This window comes from Candoia aspera, chromosome 3, assembly GCF_035149785.1.
Source record: "Candoia aspera isolate rCanAsp1 chromosome 3, rCanAsp1.hap2, whole genome shotgun sequence".
In the NCBI taxonomy this organism is placed as follows: Eukaryota; Metazoa; Chordata; class Lepidosauria; order Squamata; family Boidae; genus Candoia; species Candoia aspera.
In genome coordinates this window covers 144,913,322-144,926,821 of record NC_086155.1, presented here as the reverse complement: position 1 = coordinate 144,926,821, position 13,500 = coordinate 144,913,322, and the positions used below count along the sequence as shown (strand labels likewise).

General features: G+C 36.6%; 1 protein-coding gene across 1 annotated transcript in view; it reads right to left on the bottom strand.

Annotated features, from left to right (window-relative positions):
• CDKAL1 (CDK5 regulatory subunit associated protein 1 like 1) overlaps positions 1–13,500 on the bottom strand; it is a 338,480-nt gene that overhangs the window by 19,971 nt on the left and 305,009 nt on the right. Inside the window, exons 13-14 of the mRNA XM_063298967.1 lie at positions 10,097–10,180; positions 9,272–9,436 (exon numbers count right to left, since the gene is read on the bottom strand). Of these exons, the coding sequence (XP_063155037.1) occupies positions 9,272–9,436; positions 10,097–10,180 (249 nt within the window). The remainder of the gene's footprint in view (positions 1–9,271; positions 9,437–10,096; positions 10,181–13,500) is intronic.

Sequence of the window (13,500 nt, the reverse complement as noted above, 5' to 3'; positions counted from 1 at the left end):
ATCACATACATACAGCCTCAGCCACTGTGGGCAATGTAACTCCTAGGAGCCGAGTCTCTTGTTGCATTTACAAGCTTAGTAGGAATTCTGACAGCCAGTTCTCTCTTGTATTTTGTAATTGCTTTTGTGAAACCCTGGGTAGTTTCATAGAAACTCATAATGCCAAAACCACCTTATCGTGAGTTCAAAGAAAGAAAACATAGGAGGGACAGTTGAAAATGACAACCATATGAGACAGACCCAGAGGAGAAAGGAGTACAAAAACTTTTTGACCTTGACTAGTTAATGTTTTCAGATGTTATTTTTGGCTGTTACTTTCTCAGACACTGGCACCCAACAGTAGTTTTAAATACTGAAGGGATCTCTAAGGAAACAGGAGTATGAGTCTGACTCCAAGGGAATTCTGAGCTATTAATCTACGCTTACAAGCTGATCAAACTCTCGGCCTCTTTGTTTATGTGCAGACATGCATGTTAAACTCTTCTGGTAAGAAAGAATCTTCCAAGAAGATAAGCACATTTTTTTTAATGCTTATCATACACAATAGCCCTGAAGGAATGGGCAATGTGTTGTTCCTAGAAGAGATCTTTGGAGGAAAATTATCTGCTCCTCTGATGCAATGACTTCTTCAGCTGCTATTTCTAGCTCAAGATTAATAAGAACACTCTGGAAGACCAATTCCTAGCTGAACTGCTGCTCAGCTGAGATACAGAGGATGCGGGTCACATCTCACTGAGATCATTTCAAATAGAGGTTTCTAAGACTTAAAATGTGCTTGCAAAAACAAGATAAGAAACAGTAAGGAACATCAATGGCTATGTGCAGAATAATTTTTCCTCTGCATGAACAATCAAAGGACAACTCCTTGTTATGTTATACACTAAACAGTGATATCAGTTATCCAAGTGTCACTGCTTAGGTAGCCAAAATGGACCCTCTACAAAAGGGAGATATCAGTGGAAGGGAACTCTAATATTTTCAGAATTAATACAAATAGTAATACTGTCCAACTCAGATTCAAAGGAGGAGGAGGGTCTGAATGTCTTGAAGCAGTGTCTGCAAATCTCCCAGAGATCAGGCACCGATTTGCAACTTGTACCAGACCTGCTTCCATCCATCTTGGCAGAGGCAGGATTCCAAATGCTGCACCCAACAGAATGATGGTGGAAGCTCAGTAAGTTTAATGGAGTAGTAGTGCAAGGCTATACATCTAACATCCTTGGGAACCACTAGAAAATCTCAGGGCTGTACACTAGACTGGGAAGTTGAAAAACACCCCAGAAGAAGGCAACGGCAAATCGCTTTTGTATTGTCAAACAACTGTAGGGACATGTCCACGAAGTCAGCAGGAGTTGAACTCACTAAAAGGTGCCTTCACTTCATCCTACTCCAGTAACGCTTGAATATGTTGCCAAATTCATACAGTAAAAAACTGTCATGGTAGCCTCACAACAAAAAAAAAAGTCAGATGGAAGTTCTGAAAAAATTCATTTAGCAAATTAGGGAAGGATGTGTAAGCTTAGTGATAGAGCATGAACTTTGCACACGTAATGGCCAAGATTAAATCTCTGACATCCCCATACATGCCTGGGAAAAGTGCCCATTCTGAAACTTTGCTGCCACTCAAAGTACTAGAAATAATATTAAGCTAGATGGTCTGATTTAGATAAAGCAGCTAATGTTTATACTCTGGTTTCTTTTCAGATTATAAAGATCTTTTCCTTTTACAGTGGCAATCTTAGACATATATAGCATGAAAGCTTTGGTGGCATGGAATAGACTATATACAATTGATTACTATAAAATATTTCTGAATGACTCCTACCGGGAACTAAATCAAACTTCTTGGATCTGAAAAATTATGAGATGAAAAAGGAATGCCCTAATAAGCTTTTTTAATTGGTCACTGATTTGTTGAGTAACAGTCAATTTTGAACATGGTTTTCTTATGTAGCTTTGATTTCTCTCAAAAATGCCCACAAATTTAAAATTGTTTTAGGTAATATATACTACAGTGCACAGGAGGAAATATTAAACAAACTTTTAAGGGTCAAACCATCATCATTGCTTGTAAAATTCAGAATATTTAAAATAACTTCTGAGTTTTATCTCAGTAATGAAAAAGATACATCCGTATAATCTATTTAAAATCCAGTTATCTCTCAAGAGATTGATGTGAATTGGTGCAAGGAGGCAACAGTTTATTTAACTATTATTTATAACTGGATTGTTGGTTTCAACAAACCATACTTCATATAACCATCATAATTTTGAGTTTGGGCAATACACTCAATTGTGACTAATTTAAAACAAATCGAAAACTCATTTTTTGCATCATAACAGAGGAGAAGCTATATGCCAGAGTGTTACTTTCTACCCTTTAGCTAGACTAATTATGACTTTTGACTGTTTTTTAATTAGATCCTTACCTAACTGATCTTGAAAAGGTAAGCAGGGTTAGACCTAATTAATACTTGGATGGGAGACCACTAGAAAATCCGACGGCAGCAGACTAGTCTGAAAGTAAAACAAAAAACACCAAAACCCTGGAAGCACTGGCAAACCACTTTCATATTTTTGCCCAGAAAACTGCAGAGATGTTCCATGAAGTCAATAAGAGTTGAAGTTGACCCAAAGGTCAACTTTATTCCTGCTTATTTATTATTTTATTTATTATTTATTTATATTTTATTTTTAATAGCCCTTGTGATTGCAATTTCTGGGAGTTTTAGTTCCAACAAAGCTGGAAGGCACCAAGCCGGGAAAACCTTTGGTAAGCCACAAATCATGGTTTATAAATTGTATTGGCTGTCCTCACATCAGAGTTCAAACATTATTACAGAACAACTCTTTCCACTTAGTTTTTTTGAATTCAGCTAAATGGAAACTTTGTGGCTGTTTATGTTACTCTGTACAATAATGGCTAGGACAAAACAGGGGCAATGGTTATAGAGTAGAAAAGTTGTACGAGGAATGGAATGAATAGGGAATGGTTTATTTAAGATAACATAGCATTGGCAAATCCCAAGGCTCAAACACCGGGATTAATGTTCCTGCTTTTGTATTTCTTCTTCACCTTTTGTTTCTGAGAACCCTGAAGCTTGCATATGCTTTTGTGTCATTTTTGGTTGGGCCTAATAAAAACATTACCGAATTGTGGATTTATTGTTTTTCCTCATGAACCAAAAAAGGTTTCTTTGCTGTAGTGGTTTTTGTAATTTTGCTCTCTCTAGAGGTGTAGTACTATCAGCATCCACACATCAAAAATAACACTGTGTACTTGGAGATTGATTTATCTTTTATTGTCGTTGTTCTAACAGCAACGAATGCCAAATCTAATGGAGAATCTAGGGATTAAGCTATGGAAAATAATGTTAATGGTAGAGGAAAAACCAGGCAGAATTAGTTCATTCAGAGGGTAAAATGCATCTGGAGTGAGTTATGCTGAAATGCTAAGCAAACCGGGGGGGTGGGGGAGGGAATAATTCCAGAGATGTAGCTATTTCAAGTGTAAAAATATTTCAGGCATACTTAGGAATCTAGGATTATGATTCAAGATGAACATACAAAAACTTTAAGCTACACTTACTATTTTTATACACTATTAGAGATTTCTCATGAAATCATCTCAGACCAGCAGCATTTTTCTCTGGTGAGTCAGCTAGAGTCTTTCAAGATACTTTTTTAGCATGTTCTTTGATGGGATGTTACAGCAGCCCCTTTTACCTGAATACCTATGGAACGCATTTTTAAAAACTAAACAAAGATATTCTCTAGGCAAAGTACATTTGAAAATGTGTCACATTTAAAAAAAGTAACAAACCACCAGCGGTCACAGCACAAAACGTGCTCACTTGATTATATAAGACATCTATTGAAAGCATCTAGATCCCTGGAGTTCTCATCTAATCATTAATTAATTATTCAAAATATTATTTGTGAAAATGCATCACCAAATCCAGTCCTTTCATGATTAGGATACACAATACTGAACTGGATTCAAAACTTTTTTTTCCCTTCTATTCCAGTAATCTTTCTACTGAGAAAAGGAATTCTTCCATCGCTGGAGCACAAGAATCTTTGGATCCATCTCTTTCACTACCGAACCAATTTGCTTTTCCTTTTTTCTCTGCCATCAACACCTAGGAATTATGCCACCCTGTTCTTCATAAATATGCTTTACTCTAGAATGGTTAGATATTGAAGGTGGTTAGCTTCAATTGAGGTTTGAGCTAAAATTCAATGTTTTCATACTATATTGTATTGCAGTATGCTGCAGTGCATGCTGGCTGGGGAATTCTGGGTGCTGAAGTTGACGCATCTTAAAGTTGCTGAGGTTGAGAAACACTGCTCTATCAAAAATAAACTAAGTCTTCAAGGTATATTTAAAGAGTCAATTTGCAGATGAAATTAATGATGAAAAAAATAATTATTTTAAATAGCCATAACTGAGTATAATTTGAGAAGTCCCCAACATTCTTTAACATTTGAAAATACTTGAAGCAGCAACTACAACACACCTTCTAACATCCTGCAACAGCAAGAAGTTTAATAATGATTTCTGCCTCTCTTTCATTTTTCATGCACAATATATTTATTATCTGCTGGTTCCCCTGGCTGGAGCTCATTCGCACAATCTAGCAGGAGCAATCGCACAAAATCAAAATTAAATAAGACTAGTCTACATGGTAAGCCGTTAATCTGCAACCACTCACAGTGCATATCCACCAGTTTCAGCATGGAACCCAGAGCTATTTCTAGAACATACAATGTAGTGAAATCTACATGGTAGGAAATGGATCCATTTGGTCAAAGGCAACACACAGTAGCCTGCCTGAAGGAGTAGCCTCCAGAGCACTTGTATTTCCAAAGTCGGCCCCTGTTTGTTTCTCCTGCATAAAATAAAAATGCATTGTCTGAAGAACAACTTCCCTAGCCCAAGCCTCCTAAAAAGCTTGTTTGGGATTCTATATTCTTATTAATTAAAATAGAAAGGAACAGTCATCAAAAGTTAAGGGACTCCAGCCTTACGCTTGAACAATGTTCTCTGCTCACGTCAGCATCAGGGCCTCTTATGAAAGGCATTTCTTTCCTGTTGTTTTTAATAATTATTTCTGCCTCTCTTTCATTTTTAATGCACAATATATTTATTATCTGCTGGTCCCCCTGGCTATGAGTTTACTGGCAGCACATGTTTCTCACAATGGCTGCACTGGTTCAGTTCCAACAATGAAAATGAAGATTCTTTTAAGGAGTTACAAGTTGGCTTCTTACAGTTTCTCACAGCACATAATCTGATGTGACAGAGGAATGATTAGCATTGGGTTACTGTGATGTCTATAGGAAAATTTGCTAATGAACTTATAGACATTTATTTATTTATTTAAAATGCTTATATGGCCACCCATCTTCTATATCATAACCCTGGGTGACTCGCAAAATACTACATCGAACAACAATAAAAATCATTAACAAAAACTTCCAGGGCCCCCAAAGCAAAGACTCCTCTATACATCAACACCTGAATTTTTCTGGGCTCCAGCCTCACCCTGCCCCACCCCCTGGGGAAAGAGGCAGCTCTTCAAGGCCTTCCAGAAGGCAAGGAGAGTAGGGGTCTGCCTGATTTCAGGGGGAAGGGTGTTCCATAGGGCAGTGGCTGCTGTGGAGAAAGCACGTTTCCAAGGTCCCACCAGGTGACAATATGAAAGGAAGAGACACTTGTCAGGACCATTTTGCAAATAGCTTTACTAGGGATTAATCTAATTAGACTTTTTGTCTTTTAGCAAGCTAGACAACAGTTCTTTCCTGAAACAGATTTACCGACTAAATTCACACTATAATAAGACCTATGCATCATATTTGAAGTTGGTTTAATAAATTGTGTAAACTGATGAAGTGACTTATAACTGATGATTTATGACAGCATGATGTGTGAATCCAGCCAAAGGTGGTTTATGCAACAGGCCTTGGATAGAGAAAACCAGAGCTTAGTACACTGCATGGCCCCAGCAACTTTGTCTTGTTTTGTTTTCCTAACTCCATCTGTTTTCTCCCTTTCTTTCTCTCCCTTCTTTGTCTGCCCTGTTTCTTCTGTTAGTGTTTTGCCCCAGAACTGGTTTGTCCTGGTTATGTAAAAATGTCTATCTCAGTTTCCTCATTCAATTACTGCACACATCTGGGCAAGCTTGACATTATGAATTAATGTCCAGATGGCTGGACATTCTCGGCCTTCAACTGGATTTATAATTTTCTGTGAGTTTAACCACTCGCCACGACATGTCTCAAGAAAGTGCTCTGGTTTTAGTGGAGCTCTAACAAAGAGATTTTATTGTTACAGAGCAACCATCAAGAATTAGTTGCTCCGTATGCTATTCAACACAGGGATATAGCCACATTAGGCTGTTCTTAATACCCTCAAGGCTGCTTTTAATGGCCCTCAAGAGAAGGTGATGATTTCTGAGTATCACAGCCTCTTAGGGCTTTCCAAACAAAACCGGTATAATGAATTACGGTTAAATGAAGCCAATGGAAATCCTAGTGCATTGGTACAGTTGTGTTTTCAGCAGCCAGGCCCAGAAGAACCTATATGCCACCTGAAGCTTGATATGGAACACATCATAACATCACAGCCTACTAAATTAAGGCAAACTCAGTCCATTATTTTATGCATTTACCAACAAGAATGCTCCTTTGAATTAACATATATAATTGCAGAATCTGGCTACCTGTACCAACATAATCTGGGGGAACCAGCATTATTGAGACATCTAGCACTAAATTAGAATCTTTTCTGCATGGATTTCAAATGGAAACCAATTGTTCAGAAATAATGATCTAAAAATAATCATCTTCCATTCTAGACAATGCAATGATATTGAAACATTTTAGTAAGATGCAGTAAGTATTTTAACAAAGGACTGTTTCTTAAATATGGTAATGTGAGCAACAAGTTACTTTGCTCATGTATATAAGGCCATGCTTGGAGTTAATAAAGTTCTTAACTTACATTAACCAAGACCCAGCCAGGCTTAATGCAAGGCAAGGATTTATTAACTCATGCTACCTTGGAAGTTAATGTGCCAAAAGCTGAAGTGTTCAGGCTGAGATAACATTGACAAACAAAGACTAAATTATATGGGTGGATTTGTTTTGGTGTTCTGGGCTTCAGATTTTAACTTTAAATAGCTTCTAGTCAAAATATTGTGTTTGTGTGTATATATATACACAGTATCTGTGTGTCAGAGTGCTGTCTCTGAACAACACTTATGAACATTGGGATTTTTTTTTTACATTATCATTGTTCTGCACAATTACTGAGAGAAACTGCTGAGGAAGGAGATCTAGCCAAGTTATTTCATGTGTTTCTGGAGAACTCTTCATCTGAAGATGAAACAGATTCCTCTGAAACCTAAAATTTGAAAATTCCAGAAAAGCAGCTTAAAGAACTTAGACAAGTGCCCAGGAAATCCAAATGATCAAAACACAGTTATTCTGGGGACTCATGTCTGATTGAGAAGATGAAAGTACTACATACCCCAAGAAGAGAATTTGGGCCTGGATGTAGATCCAGAAGCTCTGGTTTAAATTACTGCTCAGCAGGCAGCTCTGAAGATAATGTCTGGATTTACATATTACACTAGTAATCTATGAGTAGTATACATTGTCCTTATTTACAGATCTCAGACTAGAAAGAGAGTTGTTATCTTATGTCATGTTATGGTTTAACATTTAATTTTGTTGAATATTTTATCAGAGAAACTCTTTACATTAATAAACTACAGCAGAAACACCCAAAGATCCCTCCTATCCAATTTCACTGGATAAGTTTTAATGACTGACACTTGAGGATGAGAACCTTGGTTCTGGCTGCACCATTAATGCTGATTTGATTCTTCTCTCTTCAGCAGACAGAACCTGTTATATGATTAGATGAATCTTAAGTATAATTAATTCACACTTTGCACTTTGGAATGAAGTTCAACATTTAGAATCCCTTCTTATCTGTCTTTCAAGTGGAAGAACCTAGCTGACCTTGGCTGATCTCAAAGAATAAAGAACAATTAAAAACATAACCTAAGTGTGGTCAGACTAGCACTCAGTAAGGTAGCAATGAATGCCTTGAAAAGATAATCAGATACCATGACGTGTCTGTACATACAACAATCAGAATCCTGCAGGCGGTAGTTTTCCCTGTGACACTCTATGGAAGTAACAGTTGGATTCTGAAGAAGCAGGACAGAAAGAGTATTGATGCTTTTGAACTTTGGTGTTAGAGAAGACTCCTAAGAATACCATGGATAGCCAAGAAAACAAACAAATGGATAATAAAACAAACCAAGCAAGAGTTCTCACTTGAGTCAAAAATGGGCAGGCTCAAATTATCATAGTTTGGATATATTAGATCCAGCTCCCTTGAGAAGTCGGTAATGCTGGGAAAGGTGGAAGGAAAGAGAAGAGGATGACCAACAGCAAGGTGGATGGACTTGATTACAGAGGCAATGTGTGCATCACTGGAAGAATTGGAGGGCCAGGTTGGGAACAGAACATCCTGGAGAAAATCGATTTATGTGGTCACCAAAAGTCAATACAGACTTGATGGCACATAATCAATTGAAAAATCAGACTTTCAACCATAAAAGAGGCAGAAAAATAGCGCAGAGAGTAGACAACCTTGGAATGGGAGTAACACAGGCTTAGTGTGATCTCTCTGAAATTATTATTGACCATGGATGTCCCTTTGGATTGGAAGAAAGTGGCAATGTCTATACTGCAAAGTGATCTTAATACTAAGAACAACAACAATAATAAAGCCACTGCACTCTTTTTATTCATACTGAGATTCATATCCAAATATTATGCCTGTAATCAAGCTGAACTGAGCTATATTATATTAGCAACCTAAAAACAAAAAGATATATAGCCATTTGAGACAGCAAGAAAGCCCAGATACTGATACCCAGTAAATGTATAGCATGTCTAGTGACCCTTAAGTTAGAAGAATAAAATAATACTGGGTAAACATTATGTGCATTTATATTTATTCCTTCAAAAAGTACCCATCTCATATTTTGGAAATAAGGTTGAAATTACTACTGTTTCTCCAAGGCAGAAATACTAAGCAATATTTTTTAAATTGTAATTTCTTGTTTTTAAAGTTTAAGCACATATAGATATAACAACAACAGCAAAAAGCTACTAGTACAAAATGAATTGGAATTATAAAGCTCCTCTTTTTACTTAAGTAATAATGTTGAAAAAGTCTGCTACTCACCTCTGTTAAACCAGAAACTTCTCCTTGGGCAAATGGCCTTGAGATAGATGGGGTGAACACTCTGGCCTCTGATACTGGGTGTCCTCTCATAAAATGCTTCCCTGCTTCAAAAATGTCCACTTCTACCATCTTACCCATGAATTCAGGGTTCTTTGGCACAAGAATCTTTAAAAGAAAATATATAATTTTTTTTTCTAATACTTTGAAAAGTATTTATGGTTTTACATTCAAAAAGGAAGAAAGAGAAACATAAAGAGCGCCACCTTCAAATATTCATATGTGGTATCTTAACAACAGGTAGAATTTGAATTTGCCACAATAGAAACCTACACAGTATTTGAAATATATTATTAATTGTTTCTATGTAAACCTTTTCAGCATTTTTTATTTATAATTATAACCTTAACAGTGCTTAACATTTCAATATATGTTTGTGATGCTGATAGCAACAGAATTATCAAATTATTCTTATAAACATATAACACCAGCAGTGAACTACAAAGCATTTTTGCCAAATAGAAGTTGATTCCATTTTTCTAAGATCTGGAATGAAAAGAATTAGAAGTCATCTAAATAAAGTTATCTTAATATGAGAGATGTCAATCTTTTTAATGAAAACATTGAAGGGAAATCAATTAATAGAAAAATCAATTTTAAATCAATCAATCTTCTGCAACTTGGAGAGTTCCAGATGTGCTTGACAACAACTCCAGTCACAGGGTTGGTGGGAACTGTAGGTACCAAATTTGTCAATACTGCTTTGTATGAAAGTTACAGTTAGGGATGACAAAAAGGACAATTGTTTTCTTATTTTTAAAGTGTTACCTGTTCATAGAATTTATTATGAGCAACGTAAAACCTGGAATCAAATGATTCTTCTGTAACAAGAACTTTCTGTCTCTCCCCAATCTGTGAAATAAAAAAAAATGCAAGTCACAGTCAGTGAAAAGATGCTATTGTAAATCCCCCTTTCTCATGCAATTATCAGGTTGATGTGGGATAATTTAATAGCCACTGGAGGAAAAAAAACCTATTACATCTAATTATCCTTTGGACGGATAAGAGACTAAGGCCCCTTCTACATATAAGGGATGTGGTGATCTGAGATCGATGTGACTCTTTTATTCCCATAACACTGTGTTGCTTCCAGCTGTATTGGAAAGCTGAACCAATTAACTCTGTAAGTTAATCATCTTGGCTTATACTCCAGAGAAAACACTGTGATGACAGCTTCCTCCACAGCTGCAGGATAGGGCAGCTTCCATTAGCAGAAATTCTTACCTTGTCTTGCTTCTCACCCACCTCCTTCCTGTAGAAATCAATAGGCCCTGACTTTTTGGTGTTTTTACTTTGTCCTTTCCCCCGAATGGAGGATTGGATCTAGCTTGCTTCCCCCCATCTCTTCTCTTGCCATAAAAAGGAAATGTGGCAAAGTGAAGAGTGAAAATGGGAATGAGGCATCAGCTGACTCTTTGTGATGCTCTCCCACTGGCTGCCAGCTTCAGAGAGCACTGGTCAACTAAAGAGGGGTATATGAGGACAACTGCTAAAACAAGTATCCCAGTTACAGTAAGGAGGTGAAGCTGAAAGACATCCTGCATGACTGCAAGAAATTAACAAAGTTTGGACTGTAGTGTGTAATTCTTTCAACTAATAGTAATTAGTTCAACTAATTAATTTGAATACAATCCATGTTTAAAATTGAAGCTAATTTCCACTGCCAAAAAAAAATTCATTATGAATCACAGTGTATCACATATGATCACGTATGTTGTGCTGCATCTTTACAACAACAGCCATGGATTATCACATCTTCGCATCCATTTTCCTAGAATTATTATGCTGGTGGAGAGAAGGAATTACTTTTACAGAGCAATGGGAATGTTCTATCTTACAGTACAGATAGTCCTCACTTAAAAACCATTCGTTTAGTGATGTTTCGGACTTAAAACAGTGCTGGGAAAATCAATTTATGACTGGTCCTCACACTTATGACCATCCCCACGTCCCCACAGTCACATGAACACAATGTGGGTGCTTGGCAACCAGTTCGCATTTACGACTGCTGCAGCATCCCGTGGTTATGTGATTGTCATTTTCGACCTTCCCGGCTGGCTTCTGGCAAGCAAAATCAATGGGGAAATGCATGATTTGCTTAACGAACAGATTTTTCACTTAATGCCCACGGTGATTCACTTAACAATCACCACAAAAAGGGTCATAAAATCAAGTCAGATTTGCTTAATGGCCACTTCACTTAGCAACCTAAATGCCAGTCCCAATTGTGGTTGTTAAGTGAGGACTACCTGTAGTAACATTGGCATATCTTAAAAGTCCTGGATACTGTCTCCTCTTTTGGTAGGCTCCTAGTCCAACTCTTTCAAGAGGAAAGTGGAGAAAAGAGCAGAAGGCCGCAGTAACCATCCCAGAGATCTGACCACTTGACAATGCAAATCTTCTCAGCACTGCCCACAAAGAAAAAAAATAATACCACCAATATCGATGTTACCAGAATAGATTTTCCTGCAGTATTTTAAATGTTCCTGGCTCATTTTGACAACCGCATTTGCTAGACCTCACACTTTTATCTGTAGTCTAAAGATATTCACAAGAATGTATCTGTCTGCTTTTGAACAATAATTGCAAAAACACCATATATGATCTTAATCAAATCAAAATCAAAAGATTAAAATCATGAAGACAGTGCATATGTTAAATTATTAATAGCCTTTCACTAATTGTCATCCAGGGAAAACAATCACTGGATTGTTTTAAAAGAACATAATGTCATCTGCAACAAGGAGATACATTATCTTATGGTGGAAATGGCTTTAACCAGGAAAGCTTTACAAAATACACTTAGTGCAGTGCAGTGTCTTGTGCAGTGTCTAATCTATAAACTGTAGTTACGAACAACTCAGCCCCAAACACTGTGATTTTTACTAATTTTGCCAAGAAATCTGACACATTGGATGAAATCCTAATGTTTGTTCTGCTCACAAAAGATAATTGTTACCCTCACAGGCCAACTGCTTCCATTCATGGGGCAGAAAGGCATGGTCCCATGTCAGTGGGTTGGAGTGAGAGACAGTCATATTTATACAAGACTCCTTATAATCAGTGAGGCTAAGAATGATTGTGATAATTTATTATTATTATGCACCTTTACCAAGTATTTTACCAATGAAAAGAAAAAACACAAGTTACAAAATTCCATCCAATAAAATTAATCCACAACAACCAACCAATAAAGCTAATACGTAGAACAAAAATGAATCAAAACACAACCACCATATGCATTTCAAGTCATGCCCTGAAGAGCATGGATACATCCATAATTAACATAAAACCAATTCTAAGGTTAAAAACTATCAATCTTCATGAGAGCAGGGTAAAATCATCATGTCCCATACTAACTCGGTAGTCAAATAAAATGATCTTTAAACCCCTTTTAAAGGCCATCAAACTTTCATATGGCAAAGGGAAGGAGGGAAATAATCCAAGAGCTGATTCATGATTACCTTTAGTACAACTTAAGTTAGTTGGGCTACTGTAATGTAACTACATTTGGATCCAACCCAATATTTACAACTCAGCCTTTAAAAAAAATTGTGAAAGCAAAATAATATTTATTTTCTATTTTGTTTTTAAAAAAGCAGATGAAGAATAAGGAAAATTTCAAGGGATGCCAACACAAGTAAAATAGGTTTTTCATGAAACTTACCCAAATAGCCTAAAGCACAAACTTATGACCTTAAACTGAGAAATATTTCTAAAGTCATCACAGAAGAATTAACCACAAAACCTTTATACTTATTACTGCAGTGTTACATTAAGAACAAGTTACTGTAATTATATTCCTCAAAAAGTATGACCAAGAGTCTATTTCAAATTAATAAAAATCCTAATCTTTCCTTTCCAATTTCTCTCTGAAACAACCAAAGTGTAAAAACTGCAGGCTCCGTTATACATTAATTTTGTAAATTCTTTATGCAAACATTTGTTTTCAGGTTTATAAGAAATCCCTTCAGCTAGGTAGAGACAACTTTATATTGTGTTTTGAACTTCTGTATTTATATAACCCGTTACAGAAAATATTTCTATCATGAAGCAATAGGACTCTCAGTTTTTATAGACAACAAGCACACGTTATGGGAGGGAGTGGAAATCAGAAGTGAATGAAGTTCTTACTGAGATACTATGAGTGAAAAATGGTACTATTAAGTATG